The 15,693-nt window shown below is 62.0% G+C and overlaps 1 protein-coding gene across 4 annotated transcripts in view; it reads right to left on the bottom strand.

Moving 5' to 3' along the window:
- Positions 1-1,168: 1,168 nt before the first annotated feature.
- The window catches only part of RXRG (retinoid X receptor gamma), a 112,097-nt gene continuing 97,572 nt past the window's right edge, over positions 1,169-15,693 (bottom strand). For 3 of the 4 annotated variants that reach the window (XM_037035315.1, XM_037035313.1, XM_037035312.1), the window contains exons 2-9: positions 12,718-12,965; positions 9,652-9,796; positions 8,547-8,726; positions 5,586-5,978; positions 4,449-4,581; positions 3,922-4,013; positions 2,790-2,895; positions 1,169-1,428 (exon numbers count right to left, since the gene is read on the bottom strand). In XM_037035315.1, the coding sequence (XP_036891210.1) occupies positions 1,281-1,428; positions 2,790-2,895; positions 3,922-4,013; positions 4,449-4,581; positions 5,586-5,978; positions 8,547-8,726; positions 9,652-9,796; positions 12,718-12,936 (1,416 nt within the window). In that variant the 5' untranslated portion in view covers positions 12,937-12,965 and the 3' untranslated portion in view covers positions 1,169-1,280. The remainder of the gene's footprint in view (positions 1,429-2,789; positions 2,896-3,921; positions 4,014-4,448; positions 4,582-5,585; positions 5,979-8,546; positions 8,727-9,651; positions 9,797-12,717; positions 12,966-15,693) is intronic. The other variant, XM_037035316.1, reaches the window with a different exon arrangement.

Genomic DNA, 15,693 nt, shown 5'->3' on the forward strand with positions numbered 1-15,693 from the left:
CCACCTTTGACATTTGGGGCTGGACACCTTTGTGGGGACTGTCCCACACATGGTGGACATTTAGCAACTCCGTGACCCCCCCCCCCATTTCTCCCCCAGGGACAGCATCTTCAGACACTGCTAAACCTTCCAGGGGCGGGAGGTGGGGACAGAGCGCAACTGCCCCCCCCCCCCCCGTGAGACCCCTGCTCAGTAGACCAGTAGACAGAAGGGCTCACAGGAAGTTCCTAAGCGGGAAGCAACTTCAAGTTCTAACCCAGCTGGTTTCCGCTGGTTTCCCTGAATGGCAGGAACAGAAGTGGTGGAGTCAATGAACACTTCACCGTGGCAACGCCATCGTCTCCACAGCGCCCCCTAGTGTCTGTCACAGCAGCATCTCGTTCCCACATGGACCACGGACCCAGGAAAGCGAGACCACGCCTCACTGGGAGTGGGGGGACAGTGCAGTAGAGACTCCACGACCGCTAAGCCCTGGTCCTGCCGCCGGCAGAGAGCCGACCTGCAGACGTTGCACTGGTTGTGACTTCAGTAAGCCGCGCTCCCTACCCTCTGGGCACCCAGAGGCAGGGCACCCTCTGTCCAGCACACAGTAGGGTTCCAAAGGCTAGAGCTGGGGAGGCTCCCTCTGGTCCCCTTTTAAGGGCAGTGATGTGGGTTAGATAATAACGAAAATAAAGTCGGTGGGCTCTTGCTGGGTGATGATGGCAGGGACTCCATTTTTCGTTACGGTGCATCCCCCCTCCCAGGACCCAATACTCTTCCCAGCCTCCCTCCTCGACACCCACCCCACCCCCAGGCCAGGATGAGGATCTTGCTGCTTATCATTCTTAGGAGGGAAAAACAGAACCAACAAGACAAGCCGACAGAAACACAGTGTTTCTTTTCGTCTGTCCAGGGGCTGCCTGAGGACCCCAGCCCCGGTCCGCACCCCACCCCCCACCACCTGCCCTGCCCCCCTCTGATGTACTGGCTCCGGTGCTGCCGAGAGCAGGCATATTATTTTATTATTCATCCCTTTGCTCCCTCGGCAAGGGAAAAGTAATTTAAACCTGTTACATGTACAGAGGCCGGGTTAGTTTTCCCAAGCACTTCCAGAAAGTTCCCCGGCCCCATAGCCAGTGCGGAAGGGTGGCCTCTAGCGCCCACACGGAACCCCACTCAGGAAAGCCCAGGGCGTGGGAAGGAGTCTTTATTAGGAGCGTCACACCGTGTGGACAGGGAGGGGCCGTGGGACGAGGAGGACCGTGGCAGGGCGGGGCCACACACACCTGCCCCGGGGCTCAGGTGACCTGGAGCGGGGCCTCCAGCATCTCCATGAGGAAGGTGTCGATGGGCGTGTCCCCAATGAGCTTGAAGAAGAACAGATGCTCCAGGCACTTGAGGCCGATGGAGCGCAGGGCCGGCAGGCGCAGCAGCAGCTTGGCGAACCTGTTGGGGGGGCGCCCGGGGCAGGGGGTCAGGACACGGGCGGACACGGGTGGCCGCCAGGGCAGAGGGCAGTGACCGGGGTGGGGTCCACTCTCTGGACCTTCTGTGTGGAGGAGGGAGCCTGGAAGGGGACGAGGGGGCCAGGAAATCTGACCCCCGGGAGTGTCGGACACGGGCTGGAGCTGTCTCCCTAAAGGCGGCGGTCAGCCCTGCGAACTCTGGGGAAGCTTCCGATGACACAGGTTGACCTGGGAATTTTGACACCCCCTGAAAACACGCCTCTTCCTACCCTCACGCCACCAGGGGACGTGGCGGTATGAGAAACACAGAGCGGCCCCAGCTGGACAGGTAGGGGTCGCTTCTCTACGTGGAGACACGGAAGGTCACACCCAGGCCGACGCAGCCTCCCCAACTCGGCTCTCAGCCTCTGGGTGCGTCTGCCCTCTGTGCCCAGCAGCGGAGGGGCAGCGGGTGAAGGGGCAGGAAGGGAGCCCCCGGGCGAGGCTCCACCGTGAGAGGGTTTTATGGAATTTGGTGAAGGAAGCGCAGAGTCAGACTAACTGTGAGAATATTTTTCCCTCTACCAATGTCAGTTTCGTTCTTTGTGAAATGCTGAGAACGCGGTGCTGTGGCTCTCTGCTGTCTGCTGGGGTTTTGGAGCTGAGAGGGGAACTCACTCGCAGTCACAGCCCTGGGACGCGACTGCCGCTGTCCTCGCTCGCTCACGGGTGGGAGCAGAGGGGCGGTGGGCTTTGGAGAGGCCTGCTGTGGGTGTGGGGACCCGGCTGCACCCTCCTGAGTCGGCCAGAGCGGAGCTCGGCCGTGACATGCATTCTGAGGAGTGCCCACAGGGTGGCAGCACGCTACCACCCAGAAGCGGCCTCGCCCCGCCCACCACGTGCTTGTCTTGGCCACTCAGCCTCAGGGTGGTCACCTGGTGTCCACACCCCAGGGACCCCAGGGGCTCAGCCTCTGCCCACCCTCGCTGAGCTCCCAGGCTCTGCCGGAGGCCAGGCAGCCCCTTCAAGGGAACACAGGTACGTTCCAAAGTTTTTCAAATGACAGCCATTGGAAAGGAGCTCGGAGCCACCAGGGCCACCCACCCTGGGAAATTCTGCAGTGTCGCTGAAAACGGTCACTCTGTGTTTTTCAGTGTCCGGTCCTCAAAGGGCTCGGGGAGGGAGAGAGGACACCACCCTGCGTGAGGGACCGGAGACGCGAGACCCCCGCTTTCCCTGACACAAGGCCTCGGTGGCTTTCAGCTTGTCATGGACATTATGTCCCACCTGGAAGCGATCGGGACAGTGCCCCCGGCCCCTGCCACCCATGAGGGGTGGTGAGGACAGTGGCAGCCGCCTCACCTGCCTGGCTGCTCTGGGTACTTCTGTTTGGTGTAGGCCTCCAGGGTGGCGTAGACCTTCTCCCGGAGCGCCTCCACCTCGGAGGGGTTGGACAGACCCTTGGCATCTGGAAAAGACGGCTGATTTCACCTCTGGGGCGGCCATCCACAGAGGCTGCCCCCACCCACGCCGACCGCCGCCCCCCGGGCCCGGAGTTCCCAGGCTCAGGCTGGCTGGGGAGCAGCTGCAAGACACACCGCCCTTGCACCCCACCAACCCCCAAACTCCTGCTGCTGGTTCCCAGGAGGAGAGTTTTGTCTCGCCTGCTTCAGGGGTGAAGCAGGTGCCCAGGTGGCTTCGTGGTTCACAGAGCTCATCTCCCAACCACCGCACAGCGGGCGAAGCCGCCCACCCCCGCTGGGGAGGTCCTCACTGGCCTGCAGGACCCACTGGCCGGTCCCATCCCTGCCTCCCTCACCGCCCCTTCTCTGGTCCTTTCTGAATCTTCCCGTCCGGCCCTCCACCCGCTTCCCACCAGTCTTGCCCCAGGCCCAGGGGTTGGGGCTCACTCACACCGGGCACCGAGCCCTGCCCGCACATCTGGGGCCCTGTCCTCTGAGCTCTAGGCTTGCAGGGACCATGGACTCCCGGACTAACTAGTCCCAGAAGTCTCCCGGCCAGCTCAGACGGTGACGTCCAAACTCAGAGTCCTGGTGCCTATGCAACCCTTACGGCCCTGCCTCCAGAAACGAGACCTCCGAAGGCGTTTCCCAGCCTTTCAGGAAACGACACAAAAGCCCCGAGAGTCAGATCAACATTTGCCGCCTGTCTTTCTTCCACATGGACAGACCTACGTCTCATCCATCGGCAAAACCCCCGGGGTTTGCCTAAAAGTCCATGCAGAATCTGGCCACCTTTGACCCCCCTCCGTCCTACCGGAGGCCACTGGTCTCCCCAGTGGCTCCCAAACTCCCAGGCACACTCAAGACTTTTGGAGATGGCACTGGGAGGGGCAGCCATGCAGAGCTGACCCTCTGCCCCCACCCCAAAACAGTGTCCCGGCCCTGTGTCCTCTGTGTCGGCTGAGCCGGAGGACCAGAGGGTGTCGGCAGGCTGGAGCCGCCGAGCGGGGGGCTGAGGACCGCGCCGTCACCTGGGTTAAACAGCACGATGGCCCGCAGGCAGCCCAGCTCCGACTTGTCCATCTGCATGTCTTTCATTTTGGAGACCAGCTCAGTCAGGACCCTGCACAGGAAGCAGGGACAGGCGGTGAGAAGCCCAGGCCGGACGGCCCAGGGAGTGAGCACGACCAGCACTTAGGCGCCCACCCCGCTTCTGACTGGTGTGCCAGGCACGGGGGCTCAGAGAGGGGTGAGCCGCAGCCCCGAACCTCAAGGGTGTCATCACGTCATCGGAGAGACAGACACGGAAACAACACGTGGCCATGAAAAGGCAGGAATGACCATGAGCCAAGTCCAAGAGAACCTGGAGGGGGGTGAGGGGGCAGTGGCCTCTGGGGGCTGGTCCTCACACATACACACATGCACACACATGCACCCTATGGCACACATGCATGTGCATAATTGTGCATGCATGCCACATGCATGGAGCGTGTGTGCGTGGTGCACGCATGCATGCACACACATGCGCGTGTGCGCATGCCGGGAGCAGCAGAGACACCTGTCGAAGATGGAGCCCACGCCGGCGCTGTGGGCGCTGCTGCGGTGCACGTGCAGGCCGGTGGCCAGCAGGATGCCGTCCTGCACGGACACGGAGCGGTGGGAGAAGGAGGCGATCAGGAGCTCGTTCCACCCTGCGGGGACCAGAAGGGGCCTTGAGGGGACCCGGCCACAGTCTCGCTTCACCTGACCATCGTCCGGCCCGTGTCACCATCCCCACGGAGCAAAGGCACGGTCACGAGTCCAGGGAGGCTGAAGGCTAGTTCTGGGTGTCCGCTGATGAGCGCAGAGACAGGGGGTGAGCCTGGGGCCCCTGTGGGGGCTCTGGTGCCCCCCCAAGTCTCTCCAGTGCAGCCCAGACGGTGGCTCCAGGACGAGCACTCTATGTCCCCGCCCATCAATAAATAGGGATTGAGCACAGGGCAGGTACGAGTCACCATGTCCATGCCACACGGAGGGAGGGAGGGAGCAGGCCTTGCCGTCTTCGCCCCCGGGGACCTGACAACCTGGTTTAACGTCTGCGGTGCTGTGTCGAGGCGCCTGGCTCAGTGTGGCGTTCTGGGCCAACACCCGGCACTTCTAGGGATGAGAGAGCGACCGGCTCGGTGACAAAGGGGAGATGGGACACATGTCACCTGCACCACGTCCCAGAAACAGGAGCCAACAGAGTCTCACGGTCGAGAGGGGCCCTGGGCAGCACCAGGAACAAGCCTGAGCTAAGGCTCTCGGCCCCTTCTGCCTTGCCCGTGAAATGGGAACAGCCCTCTTTTCCGATTTCATGACAGCAACGAGGCTTCGGAGGGGCCTCAGTCCCAAGCACCAAACTGTCTGAAAGTTAAATGCAGACCGTGAAGCCGCAGTAAAATCCACCTGGAAAAGGAGTCTCACCCCTCTGTCAACAAGAGATGCTGCACGGGGGGATGAAAGTGTCTTTTGGGGGGCATCCAAATTTAAGGGCCCACAAGCAACACAGAAGTGAACAGCCTAGGGAGTCACCTCGTGGGCAGCACGGCCCACAACACAGCTTGCACCGACCACGGCCCCTTGGACTTGCTCGTTTTCGGGCTGCAGGGGGCATTTCAAAATGGCAGCCCCAGGGCGTGCCCCCCCAGAAGAACCGAACCCCGACAGCCTTTACCTGCCCGGAGCAGAATGACCTGGTCTTCCAAGGTGAGGTCCGAGAAGTGCGGGATGCGCTTGGCCCACTCGACCAGGGTGAACAGCTGCTTGTCGGCGGCGTGGCAGATGTTAGTGACGGGGTCGCTGGTCTGGAGAGGGACAAAGCGCGGGGGGCACATTCTGGGACTCTGGCTCCCCGCTCCAGCCGTGCGCGGGAGGTGGCGAGCTGGGCGGCGGTCCAGACCACCTACCGAGTTCTCCACGCTCCCGTCGCCGTAGGCTTCCGTCTTTGGCTCCACAGCGAGCTCGGCGTCCAGGATGCGCTCCACGGGCATGTCCTCGTGGCCCCCGCCGGCCCCCTCGGCCTCGCTCTCCGCCCGCTCCCGGCCCCGCTGCCTTTCCTCCTGCACCGCTGGCAGACGGGGGGACACACAGATGGCACCGTACAGGACAGCGGCGGGGAGCAGACAACCCACCCAGCCTCCTCGTGTGTGACATGCGTGTCACCTCGGTGATGAATCGGGCGTGTCGTGGTGCGGACAGGGACGCAGAGAGCACAGGGCTTTGGCTTTTACGCCCGTGTGGGACTGTGGGGGCCGGGTGCACACCCTCCCCAGCTCCTAACACCCACAACCCTGAGGGGTGCGCATCCGAGGCTTTAAGCTCCTCCGATTCCCCCCCTCTTTCCACGAGGCCCTCTCTCCTGAACCCTTGCCCCCCCTGGGCCTCCAGCTGCCCCCTCCAGTGAACTGCGAGCAGGCGGGGCTTCAGGGGCAGGCGCCCTGCCTTAACCTCCAGGCCCCATCAGGTCCCACGTGTCATCCTCAGCATTTGCGTCCCATTTGCTCCGCCCCCTGTGCAGCCGCCCAGACACATGTCACCTGCTCCGTCTTGTTGGGGCTGCTTTCCGGGGCCACGTGGGGGAATCATAAGTGAAGAGACAGAGGAAAGTCCGCCACATGACACCGTGGCCCCCAGCTGATTTAGCAGTGGGGAGGGAGCATGGGCCCACCTGGGGGCTGCGACGACCTCAGCCTCCCCACACTGAACATTCCCACCCAGGCCCAGCGCAGCCCCCGGCGCCATCCAGGACATCGGGTGGACCCCGATGTCCCCCCTGTTGTGAGGACAGCAGCTCTGTGTTACTCTCCATCACCCAGAGAGCGAGGGTCTCCATCCACACAGTCCCAGAGCCAGGGCACAAATCCAGTGTGAATGGATCAGAATTACACCTATTTTCTTAGTCAGATTGGCAAATATATATATATCTATTGGGTGGGCTGCGGAATTTTAGTAACTAGTTTACATGAGGTGCCGTGAGGTGGGAAAGGAGGAAAGCCGCTGCTTTCGCGCAATCTTAGTAACGAGAGCGACATTTCTTCAAGTCGACCGGAAACGTCTCTCCTCTGTCCCGGGGGGATGATGTCCCCGCTGTCTCAGAGTCTCACTCTTGCCGACGGACGGCGTCATCCATCGGGTGCACCGGCCGTGACGGCGGGGAGGCTACACAGCGCCCGCCCCGTCCTGGGGAGGAGAGGACGGCACCGCCAGCTCTCTCCCCCTCACAGGTTCCACTCCGGAGGGGCACTGGAAGGAGGGCCCCCGAGGGTCTGGGGGGAGGAGGGTGGGCCTGACCCTCTTGCTCGACGCCTCTCTCTGGCCGCTCCGTCACGAAGCGACGTGGGAAGGCAGAGGTGGAAGCAAGGAGCTGTCTTCAGAGCCCATCTTGATGACAAACGATGGTGGGCGCTGGGATGCCGGTGAAGGCAGACGGAGCACAGCAGACAGAGCGGGGAGAACGGAAATTCCAGACCATTCCAAGGGTGCTGGGCTGCCCCCGCCCAGTGTGTGAGGCACATTAGAGGAGGAGGGGAGTCCCTGGGAAGACGGCATTTCCCGGAAAGGGGCCCGTGGTGCAACGAGCCGGCAGGCTCGGGTCCCGTAGGTGCCGGGGAGGCCGCAGGGCCCAGCTGCAAACCGGACGGGGAGGAGGCCGTGGTGGGCTCCGCCCCAGACGATGAAAAGCTGGTCCCCGCATGTGAGACCTCAGAAAACACGCCTCTGAGTCCGTGTCCCCATCAGCCACACAGTTAGGTTGGGGTCCCTCGGGTCCTGAAGGGCCACCCCTGGGACACACTAAGCTTCCAGGAACCTCACTCTCCTCCGGGGCGGCCTCCTCTGCTCTCAGGGGCTCACAGGTTCTTCTTCGTCCCCCATCAGTGAGCCCCCCTCCCCACAGGGCCGAGCAGTCCCTGGACGGACAGATGGACGGACAGACAGATGGAGCAGGTCCTGAGAGGCAGGACCCCCTCCCAGGGATCCTGTGGAGGAAGCGTCGCCGTGGACACCAGGAAACTGGCGCAGAGTTCACTGGTTAACTGGCTGCCCTTTGGCTGATCTGTGGGGTTTGGTGGGGAGGCTTTTCCGTCTTACAAGGGGCACAAAGCACTTCCAGACTGTTTTCCTCGCCCTGCGGCAGTGCAGCTGACCCCCGGGCCCGGGAAGATGTCACCGTGTCCCAGGGCACCAGAGTCGTCTCTCTGTGGAACACGGACGGCGAAGCCTGCGGACCGCCAAGGCCGCCCGTCCGGAGACCACAGCACACGCACGCCCATCGCAGGGGATCCACAGCCGGACACGCTCCCGGAGCCCAAGTGGTGGGATCAGCCAGCTTCCCCAGAGGGAGACGTCGGCCACACCGGGGTCAGTCTGCCGTCCCTGCGTGGGGGGTGTGCAGGGGAGCCCGAGGCCCCCGAAACCCCGGGCTCTCGGACTTGCAGTCTGACCACTGGGGGCTCCTCCTCCCGGGTGGACGCGGAAGCTGCCACTGTCCCCTTTGCTCTGGTGACACGTCCAACCACGGCGCTAGAGAAACCTCAGTCTGCCAAGGCCCCTCCCAGCGGCTGCCCACGGAGCCCACCCCGCAGGCCCCGCCCGGCCCCGCGTGGGCCCGGAGCATGGGGGAGGGGCCGGCGCCTACCTTCGCGCTTCATGCCCATGACCAGGCACTTCTGGTAGCGGCAGTACTGGCAGCGGTTGCGCTGGCGCTTGTCAATGAGGCAGCCCTTGCTGTCGCGGCACGTGTACAGCAGGTCCTTGCGGATGGTCCGCTTGAAGAAGCCCTTGCAGCCCTCGCAGCTGTACACGCCGTAGTGCTTGCCTGCGGGGGCGGGGCCGGGCGCTCAGGGCGCGCGTGCGTCCGGGTTCCGCCTCCCGGTTCCAAAGACACCCCGCCGCCCCCTCCCCCACCGGGAACCCCGCGTGTCCCCGGGGCAGAAAGGCACCCACGGCCCGACCCTTCGCCGGCACCAGCCCACGTGCCCGAGTCCTTCACGCCCAGGGGCGCCCGGCAAAAGGGGAGGAGGTTCAAAGGAGCTGGAATTGGCGAGAACATTTATTTCCGCCCCTGAAAACACGCTAGAAACCTGAGACAGTACAGAAACCAGCGAGCCAGGACACCACGGGGTGTGTCTTTCTAGGGGACAGTAGAGAAGACGTTTTTTACCTCCTTTTGTACTTTTCTAGTTCTTCCAAATTTTCTATAAATTGGGACATTATTTTCAGAATTATAAAAACCATCGTTTTTTTAAAATCCTCACCGGAGGCCATGTTTTTATTAATTTTAGAGTGAGAAGAAGGGAGAGAGAAATAACACTCAGTTGTCGCCTATTCACACCTCAACCGGGGATTGAACCCACAACCTAGGTATGTGCCCTGACTGGGAATCGAACCTGTGACTCTTTCGGTGTTCGGGATGACGCTCCTGCCCACTGAGTTACCCACTCAGAGACCATCTTTTCTTTAATGAAACTCAAGCTTTCGACCACCAGCCAATCAGAGCAGCGTCTCTGTCCCAGACGCACACCCAACTCAGCAAGTCCTGAGCAAGGGGCTTCCAAGACGTTCCCCACCAACCCAGTTCTCAACCGCGAGGTCAGGCTTTCCATTCCTCAGGACTCACAGGCGGGACCCCCATTCTAACCGGCCCTCGTTCTGTCAACGGAAACCAAGCATCGGAGCAGCAGGGCAGCGTAAACTTGGGCAGGCCGCCCTCACCGGGCGGGGGGCGGGGCCTCTGCACGCACCTGAGGACCTGTCCCCACAGATGGCACAGATGTGCTTCACCAGAGACCCGGGGCTGGTGGACGGGTAGCTCACGTTTCCGATCCCGGGGAGCCCCGGTAAGGGCTTGATGTCTTCGGAAAGGCCGGCACTGTTCACCACGTTGAGCTGCAAGAGAGGGAAAAGGCCATGAAACCCAGAGCCGGGCAGGCAGCCCCAGCCCCTGAGGCTGAGGCCAAGGTCAAAAGTCACAAGGGTGACTTCAATAAAAAACATGAGGTCCGCTTCGAGAAGCAGTTTCCGAGCAGAGAGTGTCAGAAATGCATGGGCGCGATATGAACTGGGTGGGGGACAGACGAGGGGGCGCAGAAGATCTGAGCCCTGCCAGGAGCCCAGGCCCAGCCCGGCAAGCTCAGCACCCCGCCTCTCTGCTCCGGCTCCGGGGACTCACGCTCCTTGGACTCACGCGTCCTGTCTGAGCTAGAAATCCACAGACCATCACACCCAGCACGAGGCCACAGCCTGCAGTTCAGTCGGAGCAGGGGCTGACTTCGCTCGGGGAGGGGCCCCGGCCCTCGGGCAAGAGACAGACCCCAAAGGAGTGGAGAAAACGTGCACATCCACTCGTTCCCTCAATGGGCATGCACGCACACCTGAGCCAGCTGGACACAGAGGTCAGTCAACCGAAGTCCCCGGTGCAACGGGAGAGAAGACAAAGCATTTCAACAGGCCACCGAGGATGCGGAGCCAAGTGCCCGAATGCACAAGAAACAGGCAGATCGCCCCAGAGCGCGTTTTGGAAGAAACGATTGATCTTCCTGAGAAACTAAAAAATCCATGCAGCCGGCGACGGTCACCTCTGTCTTCCAGGTGCCCGTCAGGAGTCCGGCCTGAGCTGGGGGGCCAGCAGTGTGAGGGTCTGAGCCCATGAACCTTCTCTGCACCCCGACTGCACCCCTGTCGGCATTAGCCCCCCGTCACCCACCCTGTGTCCCCCAGGGGAGAGCTATTGCTAAGGGGTCTGTGCTCTTCCAAGAAGATCGGTTAACAGGACCCTGCCTACAGCATTTCCATGACCGGGGGGGCAGGCCCACTATTGAGGCTCTGTGAAGCAGGGGAGAATGCCCGGAAGACCTGTCCCTTGTCCCTCGAAACTGCGCAGTGTCATCGAGGATTTGACACAGGCACTGACGTCCATAACACGCATGAGAAAACGCAAGTGAAGGGGGCACGGGGCATCTAAGTGGCCCGTGAAGGCGGTTGGTGACGATCTGGGGGTCTGTGGGAAGTCCCTGTCAATTGTGAGTCCCTGCCACTGAATCAGGTGACCATAATTTTCACACTGAACCAAAGCCGGGACGGGAGGGATGATCAATAAAACACAAAATACGTCAGAGCTCGGATGAGGTTCCTTCTAGGTGTAGTGGCTTTTCAAGCCACTAAGCCAGTATTCACTGAGCGCAGGAGGTGGGCGGGGCTGCTGTGAGCAAGTGGAGAACAAGGCAGCCCCGGTGACAGCGCTGGGTGGCTACCAGACTCAGGACAGCGGGTGTAAGCTGGGAGCCTACAGGCAGCCACCGGAGGGAGTGGGCGAAGGACCGAGGCCCCCCACCCTCCGCCTTGAGCAGCAGCGCAAAGTGAGGCCGGAGGAGAGACGCACGAGCCATCACACCTGCCAGGTGCCGGGGCTGTGCCTTCCCGGCCTCACAGATTCGGTTCCTGGATGCCTGTCCTCACTCCTCCTCCACCTCACTGCCCTGGCGGCAGCCCTGGGGGCAGCCCCCGTCCTCCCCGAGTCCCTGTGGTTTGAGGAGGGGGTGGGGCTGGGCCAGGGGGTGGGCTCTCTCTTCTCGGGGCCTCCCTGTGGCTTGGGGCCTGGGCAGGCGATGGACTGGGAGCAGTGGGAGAGGAGACGCAGGCAGCCCCGGAGTGCACACCTGAGAGCTTTCGGTCCCCGAGCCCTGTCCCGCCATCTCTTCCCACCAGAAGCAGCCCGGCTGAAGGGAGGCTCCGGGCTCCAGCTGCTCCAGGAGGTGGGGAGAGAAACCTACGGGGCAGACTGGGCCGGGGAGCAGCCACACAGAGCCCGGGGCCCCATGTCTGAGCCTCCTTAGGCCCAAACGATCCCATGGAAGGCAGAGGGGTGGCTGCGGGCGGCAGGAAGACCTTCCCCGTGCAGGAAAGGGGCTCCTCGTAGCACCCAGCTCCTCCAGTGAGGGTCTCGGAGGCCTGTGTCCTGAGGATGAAGGTGGTGCCGCGGAGAGGGGGGCTCCGCCACTCCCTCGCCTCTATGGGCTGGGCTGCAGTGTCCAGGCCACGCCCCTGAGGCCGTGTCTCCAGTCTACAGGTGGGTCGGGCGTGTGGCGGCTACCTGGACCAGGTGTCACTGCCGTGGGGTTCCGGAGCCCCAGCCCACACACTCTGGGAGCCTGAGGCCACCGAGGCCCAACAGCATTTGGCAGGCTGAATACAGCTCCCAGGGCCGAACTTGACCTCGGCCCTGCGCACAGCCCAGCTGGCCAGGACCTGGCTTTGAGCTGACCACTCGACCCTAACCCCTCTGTGCAGACAGACAGTCCAGGAACAATGGCCACGCTCACAGGGCTTTGAGACGGGCTGACTGGCCAGCGCTGGCTCCATGGGCCCGCAGTGTGGCGGCCACAGGCAGCAGTGGGGGCCAGTGCTCGCCCACTCCCCGCCCATGGCCCTGTCCCCATCCCCGGCCACCCTGTTAACTTGCTCATGGAGAAAGAGCAGCTGTTTGCTGCAACTCTGACCCTCGTCTGTTTGGCTTTCGTGTGGCGTGCCAGCACCACCGTCACTGCTGTGACAGCCCAGACGTTGGCCACTGGTCTCAGAGCTCGTCCAGGGCCCCAGGGCAGGGTCGCCGGGAACGTGAAGCTTGAGGGCCTGACGAACAGGCCTCTGGATGATCTGAGTCCCTTTGCAAAACGTTACCGTGTCTCAGAACCTCCCCCTGACTCTCCCTCTTCCTGCCTGTCCCCGGGAATCCACTGACACAAGGAACAGGAGTCCACCGACCTCTGCAGGAGGGAAGGGGCTGCTGACCCCACCCAGAGGGCACCTACCTGAGAGCTGGGCGGGGCCACCAGGTTGATCCCGGGAGGGGCAGCCAGCGCTCCAGAGGGCGGGCCCATGGCCGACGTGATGACACGATACGGAGAGCCCAGGGCGGTCAGGGGGGTCCCCACTGCACCCAGAGTCCGCGGGGCGCTCCCAGGGGTGTCCGTGTAGCTGGGGTGGCTCTCCATGGGCTTCCCGCTGGGCAGGGCTGCCGACGGGCTCATGGACGTGGAGCCAGAGTGGCCGGGGGCCCCTGTGGGGAGAAGGGCATAGGTGGAGGGGGCTGGGGAGTGCCGACTGGCCCTGCGGGGATGGAGCCCCCAACCCCACCCCGGTTCGCTTTCTGGGCCCTGCCCTGCCCTCCCGCTGAACCAAGAGCTTGCCCCTTCAGCAAGCTGGTAGCAGGAAGGCCAGCGAAGAGCAGGGAGCAGGGAGGGCTGCCGAGAGCGAGCGCGCTTGCTCGCTGAAGCACTGGTTCTCCGGGCCCCACCCGGACCCCATCGTCAGGGGTTCAGATCAGCCAGGGCCGTGGGGGCCGCCCACAGGTCCCCAGGTCTGGGCCACTGGGGCCTGGGCCAGGGAAGATGAGCCACCACCAACCCCCAGGCACCGGGGGAAGACAGCAGGTAGCCAGGCTGGTCCAGAGTCCCTGGCCTCAGAGCCACGCTGCCGCCGTGACAATGGGCTGAGCCTGCGCATCAGATACCCAGGCCCGCATTCTGGCCACAGTGAGCACCCACAGAGGTGCCAGGGACTGTCCCAGGGGCTGGGACTTGGAGCCCCAGAGCACACAGCTCTCCCGCCACCCCCCTCCCCGGGCCACCACCAGTCCGTCCTCTGTCCCGGAGTTCAGTTTCCGTTTTGTTTTGTTCATTTGATTCCACATGTCAAGTGAGGTCCTGCAGTACCTGTCTGTGTTGGCCTGACACGTCACTCGACAGAGGACCCTCGAGGTCCGTCTGTGTGGCCGCAAAGGGGCCAGGGGGTTCTAATCCCAGCCGTTCCCTCTCCGTCCCTCATGCCCCTGCCAGCCGCCGGGGAAATGCACCGTTCTGCACCCACACCTTTCACGCTCCTCGCTCAGACACACTTTTTAGAAAACTAAACCTCTCCGATGGGGAAGGGCTGGTGGGCTTTCCCCTCACTACCCTTCCACGCTCCCGGCTTCCTCTGCCGGCAGGAAGGCTCCCCCGGCCCCTGCTTCCTGAACAGAGATGGCAAGGCTGCTGGCATCTGCAAGAAGCGGGTGCAGGTGTTGGTCTGGGATCCTCAGAGTCTGATCCAGGAGCCTAGTTGTGACTGGGCCTTGTCAGGCCTTGAGGCTCGCAGAGGGTCACCAGGACCCACAACCACTGGGACTCTGCAGGGTGCCTTCACCGCCCTGGCTTCTAAAGTCCCCAAGGGCCTCGGGGCACCAAGGGGACAGGAGCACAGTGCAGAAGGAGACAAGGCTGTGAAGCCAAAATGGCACAGACTGGATTTGAACCTTGAACCCCAGCTCCTATGCCCACAAATGGAGGTATGCGCGGCCTCTGGCCTGGGGGGTAGCAGCCAGAATCACTCACTAGACTGGGAAGGGTGCAGGGCAGGGGGCCATGTCTGGCCTGAACCCCAGGGCAGACCGTGGGCCTAAAGGGTCTGGGCCCAGGCCAGGCCACCAGTAGAGGCCCCATGAAGGGTCGTCATTGCCGACACCAGTGGGGGTGGGGACACACTGCGTTCACAGTATCGACTTCTCCAAATCGATTAGGAAATAGGCGTAGCTCTGGGCCCCGAGAGCCCCTGCGTAGTCCCAGCCAGCCTTCCCTCTCCCCCAAGGCCCCCCAGGACCCCCCATGATCCAGAACAGCTCCCAGCAGTCCCCCACACCGACTTGCATTCTGAATGTCTGCTGCCCTACTGGGCGTCACCAAGTTTCAATCCCCTCCCCGGCCGCTGGCAACAATCTCCACATAGATGCTCAAAGTGTCTGCTGACTAACCCGTGAGTGGGCTCCTTTTTTTTCCCTTTTGCTCATTAATGTAAGTAACCATGGATAGCATTCACCCATAAAAATAATTTTGCCTAAGAAATCTATGTCTCTGATGTTTAACCAAATGCAAACCTCTGACATCTCCCAATAAGGAGTTTTGTGTGTGTGTGTGTGTGTGTGTGTGTGTTGTGCACTTATTGAGAAAGAGGAGCTGGGTTCTTCCAACTACAGAATTCTAACCCAGGTGAGGAAGTTGCTTAGCAACCTCGTCCTCAGCCAATGAAAACAAAATGCCACGCATGGGTCTTTCTGATTGGCTGGGCAGGAGCAAATAGCCTTAGCTGTTGCGTCGCGGCAGAGAGTTTGCTGTCCCATTAGCAACCTTGCTGGGGATGTTAGTACCCACCCGCGGGAAAGGGGACAGAGGGAGACACCCACAGAGGGCGCCACCTTTCCATCCCTGGGGGGATGTGGTGCAGAAGCCAAAGGACCCCGGCTGCCCTCACGCTCGGCCTGTGCTCCTGCCCTCGGGGAACTCCCGCATCCTCACTCTGCAATACGCTCTGCAATACACGTACAGGCTACTCTGCCTGGCCCCGAGGGCCCTGCCACCTGAAGGCCCTGTCACGTCACCTCCGCCCCCAACAACAGCAACAGCTCACGTTCGGTGAGCAATTACCATGCGCCGGACAGGGTTCTAAACTCCTTATGTACACAGTCACATTTCACACCCACAAATGTGAGGCTGGGACTCTTCCTGCTCGAGGGAAAACGCAAAAATTGGGGGACAGAATTATATGGCCTGCTCCAGAGAGCATGCTGGGAAATGATACAGGTGGAGTGTNGCTCATTAATGTAAGTAACCATGGATAGCATTCACCCATAAAAATAATTTTGCCTAAGAAATCTATGTCTCTGATGTTTAACCAAATGCAAACCTCTGACATCTCCCAATAAGGAGGTTTGTGTGTGTGTGTGTGTGTGTGTGTGTGTTGTGCACTTATTGAGA

The sequence above is a fragment of the Sturnira hondurensis genome, unplaced genomic scaffold, assembly GCF_014824575.4.
Source record: "Sturnira hondurensis isolate 20B ecotype Veracruz unplaced genomic scaffold, ASM1482457v3 Scaffold0022215, whole genome shotgun sequence".
Classification (NCBI taxonomy): domain Eukaryota; kingdom Metazoa; phylum Chordata; class Mammalia; order Chiroptera; family Phyllostomidae; genus Sturnira; species Sturnira hondurensis.